The 14210-nt window shown below is 51.4% G+C and overlaps 1 protein-coding gene across 6 annotated transcripts in view; it reads left to right on the forward strand.

Moving 5' to 3' along the window:
• Nucleotides 1-12783, forward strand: part of TNRC6C (trinucleotide repeat containing adaptor 6C) — a 74791-nt gene extending 62008 nt beyond the window's left edge. For 3 of the 6 annotated variants that reach the window (XM_043462106.1, XM_043462128.1, XM_043462154.1), the window contains 7 exons: nucleotides 91-282; nucleotides 724-867; nucleotides 4157-4273; nucleotides 6145-6339; nucleotides 7061-7131; nucleotides 7658-7797; nucleotides 9730-12783. In XM_043462106.1, the coding sequence (XP_043318041.1) occupies nucleotides 91-282; nucleotides 724-867; nucleotides 4157-4273; nucleotides 6145-6339; nucleotides 7061-7131; nucleotides 7658-7797; nucleotides 9730-10090 (1220 nt within the window). In that variant the 3' untranslated portion in view covers nucleotides 10091-12783. The remainder of the gene's footprint in view (nucleotides 1-90; nucleotides 283-723; nucleotides 868-4156; nucleotides 4274-6144; nucleotides 6340-7060; nucleotides 7132-7657; nucleotides 7798-9729) is intronic. The other 3 variants (XM_043462137.1, XM_043462146.1, XM_043462117.1) reach the window with 2 other exon arrangements.
• Nucleotides 12784-14210: the final 1427 nt, after the last annotated feature.

The following is a 14210-nucleotide window of genomic DNA, read 5'->3' on the forward strand; positions in this document are numbered from 1 at the left end:
GGCCGCAGGGAGGCTGGCGGGGGGCAAGGCCCAGCCCAGGGGCCGGGGTGCCCTGTTCACGCCGCTCTTTGTTTCCTGCCCTCCCTCCAGGTGCTATCCCTGGAGGTCTGAGCATCGGGCCTCCAGCCAAGTCCTCCATCGACGACTCCTACGGCCGGTACGATTTAATCCAGAGCAGCGAGTCACCAGCCAGCCCTCCTGTAGCTGTTCCCCATAGCTGGTCACGTGCCAAATCCGACAGTGATAAAATCTCAAATGGCTCCAGCATCAACTGGCCCCCAGGTAAGAGCGTGCAGCGGTTCCGTGCGGCAGCAGGGCTCGAGCCAAGCCCGAGAGAGTGATGAGGCCCGAAAGAAGCCAGGACCCAAGCTCAGGATCCTGGGAGCACGAACCCCACGTCTCTGGCGTTTTCACTGGCAGTCCCTTCACAGATAAATCGCGGGTGTCGTTGGCATCACAGGCTCTTCTGTAGCCCTCAGATCCGTGGAGGAGAGGTGGGGAGGGATTGCTGCGTTCCGTCCACTCAGAGTGTGTCCAGGCTTCATACTCCCGTGTGAGCACCCTTTTGGTTTAGTTCTGATACTTCGTTTGCTCCGAAGGGCTGATGCTTTACTGAAGGAAGTCTAAAGTGTGCCTCTAAATTAGCAGACTGTAAACATTTCCGTAAATTGTCACGAAGCAACACGAAGGTGCTCTAATACCCACATGTTTGGAATTTTTCAGAATTCCATCCTGGAGTTCCCTGGAAAGGACTTCAGAACATAGATCCGGAGAATGACCCCGACGTCACTCCTGGAAGTGTCCCCACCGGGCCCACCATCAACACCACCATACAGGATGTCAACCGCTACCTCCTCAAGAGTGGAGGTGAGGGGGTGCCCCGTCAGCATCTGTGTGATGGTCTCTGTGCAGGCGTTCTGCTCCGGGGCAGCGGGCGGCTGTGGGAGGTGAGGCGGGGGCATGTCAGGCACGTCTGATGGGAACCCTCTCTCGCCATCAGATGCAGCGTAAGGAGAAGTTGCCTAGTGCTTATGGGAAAATGGAGATAGCTTTGGGCTCCGTGGCCCTGCTGGATTTATTACTACACCGTGCTTATACACCCTGTGTTATAAAATAACAATGTTAGCCATCAAGCTTTTTAAGGAAAAGGTTTCCACTTGACATCTCTTTGAACTGGAAGTGAATTGGCCATTTACTCATCCATCTCAGCCAATTTTTCCTTTCCTCAAAACGTCTGGTAAAAAGACTGAAGTCATGCCCCAGGACCTTTTTCCTGGCACAAACACCTAAAGCTATAACGCTTGGCACACCCTGTTTAGGCTTGAGGATCCAGTTAGCGGAAGTGATGAGCTGAGCCATGAGGTTACAGAACATAAACGCAGATCCAGTTGCAGAACTGAGGAGGGCGGTAGCTGGCCTTCCCTGGAGGCCTGCAGGTGAAGGTGCTCTGTGAGTGCCCCTGCTGACAGACCTCCCTCCTCAGCGTTCTAGTAGCAGAAAGAATAGCCAGCTCACCCGAGATGCTCAGCACTAGCAAGGCCACTCGGGTATTTCCCAAAACGTTAGTTTAGGTTTCCGGCTAACATATGGCCTGTGGGGAGAGGCCTCCTTGTCAGTGGTTCTTTGAAGTGATAGGATTCCACGCATGCCTGTGGCTCAGGTTGGAGGGCAGCGTAGACCTCCGCCTTCCCATCTAGTGCAGGGCATTCCTGTGGCGAGGCAGCAGTGTCTCAGCAGGGCAGTTGCAGGCCTCCCTGCGGCTGGGGACGGATGAGTGAGGCAGAGGGGCTCGAGGCTATGGGACCTGGAGCCTGTTTGAGGTGGTGGGGGTCAGCACCCCTCAGGAAGCTGCGTGTGGCTGCAGGGCTGTGCCGAGCGAAGGGGTGACTCGGTGTGTTTGGGCTTGTGGAGGGTGGGTGAACATGCCCACCCGGGCAGAAGACCTTAGAAAGAGTCAAGGCTGCTCGGCGCAGAGTGGAGCTTCCTGGCCGGTGTCCAGTGCCAGCCCAAGGTCCCCGGCACCTGGGGCATGCAGGCCACCTCCGCCTTTGCACGCATGTGCCGTGATGCAACACAGACGTCCTGGAGGGCAGGGGAGTCCTGAGGGCAGAGGGAAGCTACGCCTCCAGGGCCCTGGCAGAAATGGGACGTCAGCGGGACAGAGCATCTAGTGGCCCTGTGTGACCCAAGGGCGAGTCCCAGGCAGCTCCACCACAAGACCAGGCCTCGCCCGGGAAAGGGCCCCCACCTCCTGGTGTTATCTGAGAGGAGGGAGAGGAGGAGCGCATCTCTATGTAGAACCTGTTACAGAAAGCCCCACAGCCACAGGGCTAGGAGTAAACGGCCACAGCCAGACCCCGCTGACCGCCTCTCTCTGGGACCCACTTGTGCTCCCCGCACGCGAGGGGCTTCAGGCACCCCAGGGACTGAGCTCGCTCAGGGCCCAGCCACAAAGGGCTGCCGTATTCTTGAGTGATTAGCTTAATCTAAAATACAGAGGGGAAAAAAATTGAGAAAATATGCCCTGGAAGGAAAAAGAGTAAGAAATGCCACTAACCTCTTTGATGTTGGCTTATTTATTTTACATAGTTCTTAATGGAATTTTCTGTTTTCTTTTATTGAGTACCTAAGATGTTGGAGTTTTATTTACATTTTTGGTTTTTATTTTCATTGGTGTTAAGCTCTGATTCGGTATTAAAAATTCAGGTTAGCTCCATATTTGTTTGGATGTTATTTATAGTGCTAACCATTATGAGGTGAATATTAGCCAGATGGTAAAATGCAGTTGTGCCATTGCCTGACAAATTGATACTAAAAAGGAAAATTAGCCATCATTTTATGGGATAGACTCCACTATTGCACTAAAAATGTCAAAACTAGAACACTGTTAAAACCCAGGTGCTCTACCATTAACTATAAAAGAAGTACCACATTGGGTTAAATAGTCTATAATTTGGAATCTCGAGTTGATTGCATTTTGTTGGTAAAGAGAAGCAGAGGGTTTAGGAACTAAGGTTAGGTTGTCAGCAGAGCTGACGTCTTTTAAAATCGAAGACCTGCAGATACATTCTCACGATCATCAGTTCTGGTGCCCTCTTCTGAGGAGGTCAGTTACAGCAGGGCCGCCGTGAACAGCCGTGCAAGTTGTAGACTGCACAAGCCTGGGTGGTGCCACACACCTGATAGTCCCTGTGAAAGATACTCCTGAGGTTGTTCCGCGCACCGTCCCAGCTGGGGCCCTGCATCAGGGGCCCCGTGTCTTTTGAGATTCTGTTCATGGTGGTAAACTTGACTACCAGACTGCTCCATGCCCCTGTCCCCTCCCCCAGCCAGCTTGTACACACCAGCCAAGTCACTTCCCAAGTCAGAAGAGCTCTGGTCCAGCCTGCTTTTAACACACTGGCACCCCTGCTTCATCCTTCTCCTTCCTCTGCTTCCTGCTTTCCCCAGAGAACAGACCTGGTGACCTGGAAACAGCACCAGCGGGGGTGCTTGTGGGGGGCCCACCCCATCAGCCTCCCTCTCAGGATAGGAACAGGGTCCTCAACAGCAGGAGGTGTGAGTCTGGAGACCCACTGGCTCACGATGACACAGTTGCGAGGACATGTTTCTCCTGAGTCTTCCTGTATTCAAGAGAGAAATACGAATCTGGGCAAGGAGTCGGGGAAAGTACTGATCTCTTTGGAGCAAAATCTGTAACAAAAAACTTGGAGTTTTGTTTCATTTTATTCAGTTTTGTAGGTATTGTTGGAGGTATGAAAAGATGGAGGTGGGCCCTGAGTTTTATTTTTATCTTACCGGGAAGGAGAAATCCATGGGATCCTTCCAAACCCTGACGTGTTGTTGAAAACACTCCGTGGTCATTCTCTTCCCTCCAGCTTCCTGGCCTCCAGCACCCCGCACCCCAGCCCTTTCCCCAGGGCCTTTCACAAGGCCCAGGCACCCCAAGGCGCAGTGCGCCTGTGTCTTCCCATCCTCACTGTGGTAGTGGCCCCATCACATGCTCATTTCCTCCCACCATTTCCGTAAATATAGCCTCGGGGATTGCTTCTCGGGCGCTAGGACTCTTCCCCACCCCCCACCGCCCCCGGGGCTGAGTGGCTCGCCCCACAGGCCCGTGCTCACCTTTCTTAGAGTGCCGCCTTTGGTTCTGCAGGGTCCTCCCCACCATCATCTCAGAATGCCACGCTGCCTTCCTCGAGTGCCTGGCCGCTCGCTGCCTCCGGCTACAGTCGCTCTTTCAGCAGCCTTGCGCCCGCTCCTAGTGTTGCAGGTATGCACCTGGCCTCTCGACGTGCAGGTAGCCTTTTCTTTCTTTCCCCAAACAAAACTAATGGCCTGGCTTTTCCTGGTGGTCTGTCTGCGCCCCTCCAAGCTGGGAGGCCGCATGGAGCGATGGAGAGTGAGCCCGAACTTTGCCGAGCAGCCGTGGGGCCTCGGGCACCACTCACCCCGTCTCCGGGAAGTGGGAATGAATGGTGACACCTCCTATCACAAAGATCCTGGGGTTATAGAAGCTCCCCAGCGCAAGATGTACCATAGCTACTGCCTAAACGTATCTGCTTCCCCCCACACCTCCCACTTCCCCGCAACCACCCTCTTATGACCATAAAACCAGGGGTGTATAAAACTCACAGACTTGAAGGCAGCAGCTGCTGGGAACTGCTGTTATCTGCATTGGCCACCGGGGACCAGGAGGCCCCAGAAGCCCCAAGCTTAACTCCCATCGCTCAGATCCATGCGGTGCCTGAGTTATTCCTCTCTCACTGTAGGCTTTACAAGTCTTTCCAGTAAGACATTTCTTTTAGGCTTAAAGGAGAATTGAGAATTAATTTGTTTGTCATAACACCTCTGAAGGAATTTTTACCTGGAAATGTTAAGACAAGGATATAAAGAGATGTGGACACACATACAATGTGGACAGGTTTGCAAAAAGATGTGGAATTTAAGTAAAGAGAGTTTGTTTATAAATTTCTTCAACTGCGTTTCTGCATTCCACCAACCTTCTTGTCCAGCTGTTGTTTAAACCAGCGTCAAAATGCTATAGGAATTCTCTTTATACCAGTGCCTCGGGGAGAAAGTAGTTCCGCTGAAATTTAGCATCTTATTTAAAAAAGAGAGCAAGAGCTTCTGGATTATTTCTAGTCCTTCTAATGTTAATCCTCTCTCATATTTACAAAGGGGATGTATTAGGCCGTTAATACTTCCCAGTCATTTGGCCAAAGAGATGAGCAAACAAAACCATCTTCCATTATCTTGGGCCATTTTTTTCTGGCGCTTCAGTTTTTCTGATCAGGGACTCCTGTGCTCAGATGAGCCTTTGTTGTCGTGAAGCTGCAGTTGGCCCCCGGCGGCCAGGGTGGAAGGGGCGCGCCCCGCGGAGCTGGTGCCCACCTGGCGCTGCAGCACGGGCCCAGGAGCAGGGTGACGGCAACCACCCTGCCTGCTGCCCTCGGCACGCTGGGCTCCCGAGGCGTCTGTGTGGCAGGTCCCCGGGCACAGGAGGAGCCAGGGCTGGCAGTCATCGCGGGCTTTGTTTGTTTTTTTTCCGCAAAGAGCTTTAAAGCAGGCTTTCCCCAGCCAAGGTGCCCAGATGCCAATCCCTGGGACACCTGGCCCACACCCACTTCTGCAGGCACAGAGAGCGAGTCTCGAAGCTGTGAAGATAGTGCTGGGAGATGCAAGTTCAGGCGGGTTACGTCAAAGGGCGTGTTGCTCTGATAGGAGACTGACACCTAAAGAGATAGCACAAAGGATACACACACACACACACACACACACGTGTATATATGTGAGGGCCTCGATCTTGATTAATTTGATACGTGATAAGACGTGTCCCAGCAGAATTTGTGAAATTAGCTTTAGCACTGAACCACAAAAAAGTGCTATTTTTCTGGCGAGCTCATGTCTGACGCATGTAGCAAACCGAGTATCAGCAATCCTGGCAGGATCTATACAGCCACCGGCAGACTGTGTCTCTGGGCAAAAATTCAGAGGAGTGCCTGCTGTCCTCACGTCGGGGGGCTTGACTGGGTGCCTCCCTCGGGCCCCACAGTCTGCTGCAGCCAGAGCTCTCCTGGCATGAGTCCCCGTGAGACTTCTCGGTCTCAAGAATACCCGTGCTCCGTTTCTCCGCCTTTCTAGGTAAGCTGTCAGACATCAAATCGACGTGGTCCTCTGGCTCTGCCTCCCACACGCAAGCCTCCCTGTCTCACGAACTGTGGAAGGTGCCCAGAAACACTACTGCACCCACAAGGCCCCCGCCAGGGCTAACCAACCCCAAGCCTTCCTCCGCCTGGGGAGCCAGTCCCCTCTGCTGGACCAGCTCTTACTCCTCGGGTACGCGTCCGTTCTCGCATCCGGAAGGGCGAGGGGTGGGAGTGTCCGTGCCTAACCCACTTTCCCTTTAGGGAAGGTAGGTGCCTACCGTATTGTCCTGCAGCTTCTTCAGAAGGACCCTCAGAGGGCTGAGGGGGGCCGGTGTACCGAGACTCTTGGGGATTGTCCGGCCCCAGGCTCTGCTGCCCGTGTTTCAGCACCAGCCCTGGGTGTTAGCATACACAGCTTTGCTCTGAGCCAGGAGGTCCCAGGGGTCTCGGCACCCACTGAGGGGCTGCACTGGGCCCTCGGAGAGGCCTGTTCACCCAGCATGAGGGACTCCATGTGCAGTGTGAGCACACTGCCCTGTCCCAGGGGGCTTCCTCGGGCCCCCTCTGAACTGCAAGGATGAGGGGGTGCACAGGGCGTTTACGACCCTGAGAGTGAAGCCAGCCTGCGAGTCTGCATTGTTTTGCCAGCAAGTGGGGTTTGAGAGCATTGATTCTAAAGTTGAGGGGGGCGGGGGACAGAGGAGGAGACCAAGACTTCCGGGCAATTCTTGAGTCCCTGCCACCACACCGGCCCCTGAGGGTCTGCAGGGACCCCGAGTCTGGGTTGGTTTCCAGGGGTGAGAAGGCTGGGAGCGCAGGCTTTTTGCGAGCCGCGTGTGGGGGCCGGGGGCGCTGGGGAGAGCGGTCTGACTCGGCGCAGCCCTGGTGACCGGCTTCCCCCCTGGGCGCAGGTTCCGCCTGGAGTACCGACGCCTCAGGAAGGACAAGCAGCTGGCTCGTTCTCCGCAACCTCACACCCCAGGTACAGGCCGCTGGTGGGGGTATGCAGGCCCGAGGGCCTCGTCCATAACACGAGGCCACGCTGGGTCCGCAGGCAGTGCGGGCAGCGGTGGTCATTTAACCGTGTTCTGGTGAACTGTTTACTTTTCACCTCTCTGAGGCTTGAAGAGTGCACCCTGACAACCAGAGCGGCTCGCCCTCACCTGCACCGGCTCCAGGACGATGAGGCCTGAGCCCGAGTGCCCGGGCCCCGGGACCGCGAGGCTCGGGGTGAAGCGCTCTGGTGCAGGGGTGGTCAGAGCTGTAGCAGGTTTTTCTCCTCCTCTTGACAGCCCAGCTCACAAGCTAGAGGGAAACGCCCAAGACTGTAAATTACACAGTAAATGACAAGGTGCGCTAGGTTAATATCACAGTCAGTATATGAAGCCCTCTTAAGACAGACATCGTCCCAGGGTACTGTGGACCCAGGTTTCATAAAGCTCGTCTTTGAAGTGCGGCGTGACGACCTCCCAGGACTAGCATGACCGCCCTTCCTCTTCCTCACTCAGATCGACGGCTCCACCCTGCGGACGCTGTGCCTGCAGCACGGGCCCCTCATCACATTCCACCTGAACCTGACGCAGGGCAACGCCGTGGTCCGCTACAGCTCCAAGGAGGAAGCTGCCAAGGCCCAGAAGTCCCTGCACATGTATGTCCCCTCCCCTGCCCCGCGCCACCCTGGCCGCAGCCCGCGGTGCTCGGCCTGGGCCTTGGGAGGGTCCTGGGGCCTCCGAGGCACAGCAAGCTCCAGTCCGGCGGAGTGTGGGCAGAGTCACCTCCCCCCAGGACTCTTCTCGGCTTGCACACAGCTGCCTTTTGCTGTGTCCTCACATCGCCCCGTCTGAGTGTGTCCCGACTTCCTCTCCTTCTAGGGACAGTGGTCCAAGTGAATTAGGGCCACCCTCATGACCTCGAGCATGTGTGCTCTCAGTCACGCCCAACTCTTAGCATCCCCATGGACGATAGCTTTCTAGGCTCCTCTGTCCATGGATTCTCCAGGCAAGGATACTGGAGTGGGTTGCCACTTCTTACTCCAGGGCTCTTCCCGACCCAGAGATCGAACCCACATCTCTTGAGTCTCCTGCATTGACAGGTGGATTCTTGATCAAAAGCACATCTTACCTCAGTTCACTCTGTAAAGACTCTCTCCAAACAGGCACAGTGAGATCTCGGGGCTTAGGGTTTCAGCATATGAATTTGAAGGGACACAATTCACCCCATGAGAGGTATCTTGTGACATGTCAGTTTCTTCTGCTGCCAAAGTGCAAAGGCTCTGCCCCTTCCCCCCCAACCCCCAGCCCCGGAGGGAGAGGGTCCCCAGGAGAGCACGTGTAGACCCAGGGATGAAAGAAGCTTCTCTTCACGGATGTCCCCAGGCATGTGACATGGTGGTACCCGCTCCTGGGCCTAGTAGTGTTCCCCGCAGCCGACTCCTCTCCCCTGATTAAAGGACTTCCGAAAAGATGTTGTGAGTAGGCCTTCTCAGCAGTGTCACTTGAGGTGTGGGCCCCAGAAGTCGGTCATTCCTGTTTTTAGCCCAGGGAGAACCGCACTGGTCCTAAATGCTGCCCACCTTCTGTGGTCCACTCACTCACGTCCTTAAGAATGTGCTCTCGATAGCACCACCACACAGCTGCTAGAAATATAAAACAAGGGGGAAAAGCTCGTGCTCTGGCCTTGGAAACAGCAGCAGTAAAGCGTGAGCTGCGGGACTTTTCCTGGGTGGCCTGTGACATGAAGCCTCCAGCTGTCCTCCCGTTTTAGAGAAGCAGCAGCATGGGAAAGCCAATGAGGGGGACACAGGAAGACGCGCAGCTGCTCTGCTGGCGTGGCCCCCCGGCCTGCTTTCTGTGTCCGTTGTGTGTTTGAGTTTTTGTTTTGTTTTGAGAGAGAACTGGTGCTCAACTGCAGTGTCAGTTCAGAGGTGTAGCGCCTGTTGTCCTGACACATTTCTATAACTGCCACATGCTCACCACCGTGTGAGCTAACAGGACATCAGGGCACGTGATGATTACTTCCCATTTGTAGTGAAAACATTTAAGATCTGCTCTGTCAGCGACTTTGACCTAAACAATACAGAACAGTTAACCGTGGTCACCAGGCTGTACCTTACCTCCCCAGAACTTCGTCATCGTCTCACCGGACGTCTGTACCCTTTGACCAGCGTCTCCCGTTTCCCCACCCACAGCTCTTGGAAGCTACCGTTCTACTCCCAAACGTTTCTACAAGTTGGGCTTTTTTGGGGTTCCAAATAAAATACATCGTGCAGTATTTATCTGATCTTTGACTTATCTCACTTAGCATAAGGTCCTCAGGATTAATTAATTAATTAATCTCACCTTTTCTTCGTTGACTATTAGGCTGTTTGCATATCATGACTATCTATAAATAATGCTGTAGTTAAACATGGGAGTTCAGGTATCTATTGGTATCTCTGTGCTGTCAGTTATAATGTCTCCCTCTCATTTCTGATTTTGTATCCTCTTTTTTTTCTTGGTTAGTCTAGGTAAAGATTTGTCAAGTTTGTGTTATCTTTTCAAAAACACCCGCTCTTACTTCCGTTGCCGTCCTGCCTTTTCAGGTGTGTCCTGGGAAACACTACCATCTTGGCCGAGTTCGCCGGCGAAGAAGAAGTGAACCGTTTCTTAGCCCAAGGGCAAGCACTGCCACCCACCTCCAGCTGGCAGCCCAGCCCGGGGACCAGCCAGACGCGGCTGGGCGCCTCGGGCAGCGCCCACGGCCTGGTGCGGAGCGACGCCGGCCACTGGAACGCCCCGGGCCTGGCCGGCAAAGGGGGCAGCGACCTGCTGTGGGGCGGGGTCCCCCAGTACTCGAGCAGCCTGTGGGGCCCCCCCAGCAGCGACGACGGCAGGGTCATCGGAAGCCCCACCCCGCTGAACACGCTGCTCCCTGGCGACCTTCTCAGTGGGGAGTCCATCTAGCCCCCGGGGCTCCAGGAGGACGCGCTGACCCTCCCCAGCCCGGGCGTTGCTGAGGACCCCGCCCGACCGGAGCCGCCGGCAGCCCTTTCGAGTACCTCTGTCCAGTACTGAAGACGAACCTTGGCCTCACGCAGGCCTTGCGAACTGTCCCCGAGACAGTGCGGCCGCGCCGGGTCAGCGTCACGTATCATGACAGGATGCTTCTCACAGCTTTTTATTTGGTGTCGTCTTACGTTGTACGGTGTGTTGTCATTTTGATTTTTTTTTTTTAAGTATAAAAGCTGCTTAGAATAGTTCTATCATGAAGGGCACTTTTCAGATTGTGGGCTGGAAAGGGTTATTTTATCAAGGGAGGGAGGGGTGGGGAGGGAGGGAGGGAGACGAGAAAGCCTATTTAAAACGAGCCTGTGACGATTATGCACATTACCAGAGGCGGGCCCGTAATCAGGGGGAGCTGGCGTCCACCACTGGGACGCGGTCCCGGCGGCCCCGACCGGGAGCCGAGCGGAAGGAGCGGTCTGTGATCTGTTCTCTGTTCCCACGGATCCGCCTATGCACATTACCCTTGTTTCATTACTTTTTCATGTCATTTTTTTTAATCCCAAAAAAAAAATATTTTTTAAAAGTTTAAAAAAAAAAAAAGACATATCAAACATGCAAATACTTGAATCCAGCAGGCCAATAATGAAATGTGAACACTTTCTAATTCTACACTTCCAGGTTGAGATCAGTACGCAGAAACAGGCTCTAGGAAACATTTCTAAGTTCACAGCCTATATGTGTGTGTGTGTGTGTGTGTGTTGAAACAAGCGTGTGTGTGTGCATGTGCGTGCGTGCCTGCGCACTTTCTGTGTTCGTGTGTTAAGTGTGTGAGGGGTGTAACTGTGGGTTTTCCCTTTTATTCAGTATGTGCTTTTTTTTTTTTTTTTTTGGCGCATTGGTCAAATGTTTATTGTTTATTATTAGCTTCTAACTTTGCACTGAGTGTCCCTGCCCTTCCTCTAACTAATCCTATAGGTTCAAGAAAATTCAGAGGACGGGGCTGGTGACAATTCATGTGTAAATGTTTACTCAAGGACTCTGTTAATTGCGTTTAAAAAAATTACAGTGTATATCTCTGGAGAAATAATATGTATACCTACCTTTAGCAGCTTTTTATCGTGGACTAATGCAAGAAAATTATTACCAGAGTATTGCACCATTTTTCCATTTGGGATATAAAGTTAAAGAGAAAAAAGAAAAAAAAAAAAAACTCGCTGAACTGTGGCCATAGATACTTGTAGAGGATGGATGGTTCCTCGAGAGGAACGGAGACAAGCACTTGGGCGTGGGTTGTGACTGCTTTCGTCGGAGCCAGTGGTGAGGGCTCCCACCTGTTTACAGACCTTTTTTTTTTTTTTCTCCTTCAGACTTTAAAATAAAAATAAAAAATTTTAAAAAGGAATTTAAAGAAAAAAAGAAAAAAAAAAAAGACTTCTGTCGTAAAGAAACCTATTTTCAGAACGCAGATCCGCTACTTCAGAGCTCTGGGATTGAACAGTGTTGTTTTCCCCTCCGGCCATCGTCGTGGACTCCTGTCGACTGTCCCTTTCGTCGAGGTGACGAGTTGTGGTCACTGTCTTGCACACGCGGACGCGCTCTCAGGAAAACCAGGGTTCCCGAGGGACAGCTCCACACCATTTCATGTATTTTGTCACCCAACTCCTAGCACTGAAGATGTTATTAAAAAAATAATAATAAAAAATAAAGGAAAAAAATAAGAAAAAAGAGGAAAAAAAAAACACAAAGAAGAAAGATACCTAATCTCTAACGTGTAGCAGTTACGTATGTACCAAATAATGGACTCAAAGGAAATAGATGTTCGAAGAGTGCTTTATATATTAAAAATTGCTTTATGTTTTAAAAAGATGATCAAGGTTTTGATTGTTTTGCAAGAAAGAAAGACAATGGTGTAACATACCCTCAAGTATGTTTAAAAAAAAAAAAATATATGAACATGTGCTCCCTGCCTGCTTGATCAGGAAACTTGTGCATTACATTTTTTTTAATTAGCTTTTTAATGGTTTTATCAAAACAAAACAAAAAAGCAAAAAACAGTTTAAAAAAAAGACAAAAAAGGAAAAGAAAAAAAAAAAAGTTCCTGCAAAATTGCAGATCAACAAAAGCTGGTTTTATAGAGGATCATGAACTATGCACAAACTGGTTCAAGACTTTTTTCTCAAGTTCAGTAGTGTATTTAGCTAAACAGACCTTCCTCAGAGTAAGCGCATCTCATTTGCCATTACATGCGCTCTGTATATTTGATGTACACATACCCACATATGTACACCAAATATATGTGCGTGCGTGCGTGCCCGTGTGCACCCAGACATACAGCTTCCCATGCTGCATTTAGCATCGAGTTGTAGAAAACTGATATTTTTTAATTGGGGATGGAAGTAAAGAATCTCTCCGTTTTTGTTGTTTTTTTTTTTTGTTAGGGTGGGATTTGTTGGGGTTTTTTTTTTTTTTGACCTTTTATTTTGAATTAAAGACGTCTGTAACTCTGAGATTAAAAGACAAGTTTGTGGCTTTTAATGTTTTTCCTCATAGAATGTGATTGTTGAAGAAAATGCACCGAAAGTTGCTTTCAAAAGTACAATGCTTTGTTGAATCTTAATAAATGGCAATTCTTTTTTTCTTGGCTGTTCGAATAAATGTGTTTTTTATTTTTATTTTTCAAAGAGGGATGTCATCTATATTCACTTTGTATGTTTTGGGAGAGAGAGCTGTCCTACTGTGTGTAAGAAATGCCCTGTCTTTTTATGCTATCCTCGAAAGTTTACATATGTAAGTAGGTACACTCCACGTTTCAGTCGCCTGACCTGGGATTTTACCATTTGTTTTGGGATGTTGCAGTCAACACCGAAATCGTATTACAAGTCTTTGAGGTGCAGTAGAGCCTAGGGGCTCCCCGCCAGCTGCCCGCCTGGACACACCCACTCCATCCAGGAACCAGTACTGTCTGGGGCAACTGTGGCACGTGGCCGCAGCTCAGGACTGCTGCTTGCTCTCACCTGTGACCCAGTTTGGGCATCAAAATATCCAAACTGGGCCTCCCTGGTGGCTCAGTGGTTAAGAATCCAGTTGCCAACGCAGGAGACATGGCTTCAATCCCTGATCCAGAAAGATCCACATGCCAAGGAGTGGCTACGCCCGTGAACTACAGCTACTGAGCCTGTACTCTAGGGCCCAGGGACCACAGCTATTGAGCCAGGCACCGCAACTGTTGAAGCCCACGGGCCATGAGCACATTCTCCACAACGAGAGAAGACACAACGATGAGAAATCCGAGCACTGCAACTAGAGAGCAGCCCCTGCTCGCCACAGCTAGAGAAAAGCCCGAGCAGCAATGAAAATTCGGCACAGCTAAAAATAAATAATTTTTTAAAAAAAGAAATATTCAGAGAGAAAAGAGTGGTGAAGGTCTTTTGTTGGTCGTAGAAGAGCTGACTCATTTGAAAAGACCCTGATGCTGGGGAAGATTGAGGGCAGGAGGAGAACAGGACGACAGGATGAGGTGGTTGGATGGCATCACCGGATCAAAGGACATGGGTTTGGGTAAACTCTGGGAGTTGGTGATGGACAGGGAGGCCTGGTGTGCTGTGGTTCATGGGGTCACAAAGAGTTGGACACGACTGAGGGACTGAACTGAACTGAGCGGAGACATTCTTTTGTTTCAGTAAAGTAGCCTTAACTTTTTTTTCTAAGTTGGTTTTTTTTTGTTTTTTTTTTTGGCTACAGACCATTTTTAAAGTCTTTATTGACTCTGTTAAAATATTGCTTCTGTTCTATGTTTTGGTTTCCTGACCGAGAGACATGTGGGATCTTAGTTCCCCAACCAGGGATCGAACCCGCACCCCCTGCATTGAAGGGGAAGTCTTAACCCCTGGCCCTCCAGGGAAGCCCCAGCCTTAGCTAACTGTGCATAGCGTCTTGTACGAGGACCGCTGTAGTGACGGCATTGGCTACAGCAGCAGCCTCTCCCCATGGGCTCCAGGCCGCAGTCAGGAGCCCGAGCACCTGGCGCTGGCTCCCAGGTCCACCCCAGGATCGCCTGCCACGACCATAAGTAAGTTCA

Source organism: Cervus canadensis, chromosome 1, assembly GCF_019320065.1.
Source record: "Cervus canadensis isolate Bull #8, Minnesota chromosome 1, ASM1932006v1, whole genome shotgun sequence".
NCBI lineage: Eukaryota > Metazoa > Chordata > Mammalia > Artiodactyla > Cervidae > Cervus > Cervus canadensis.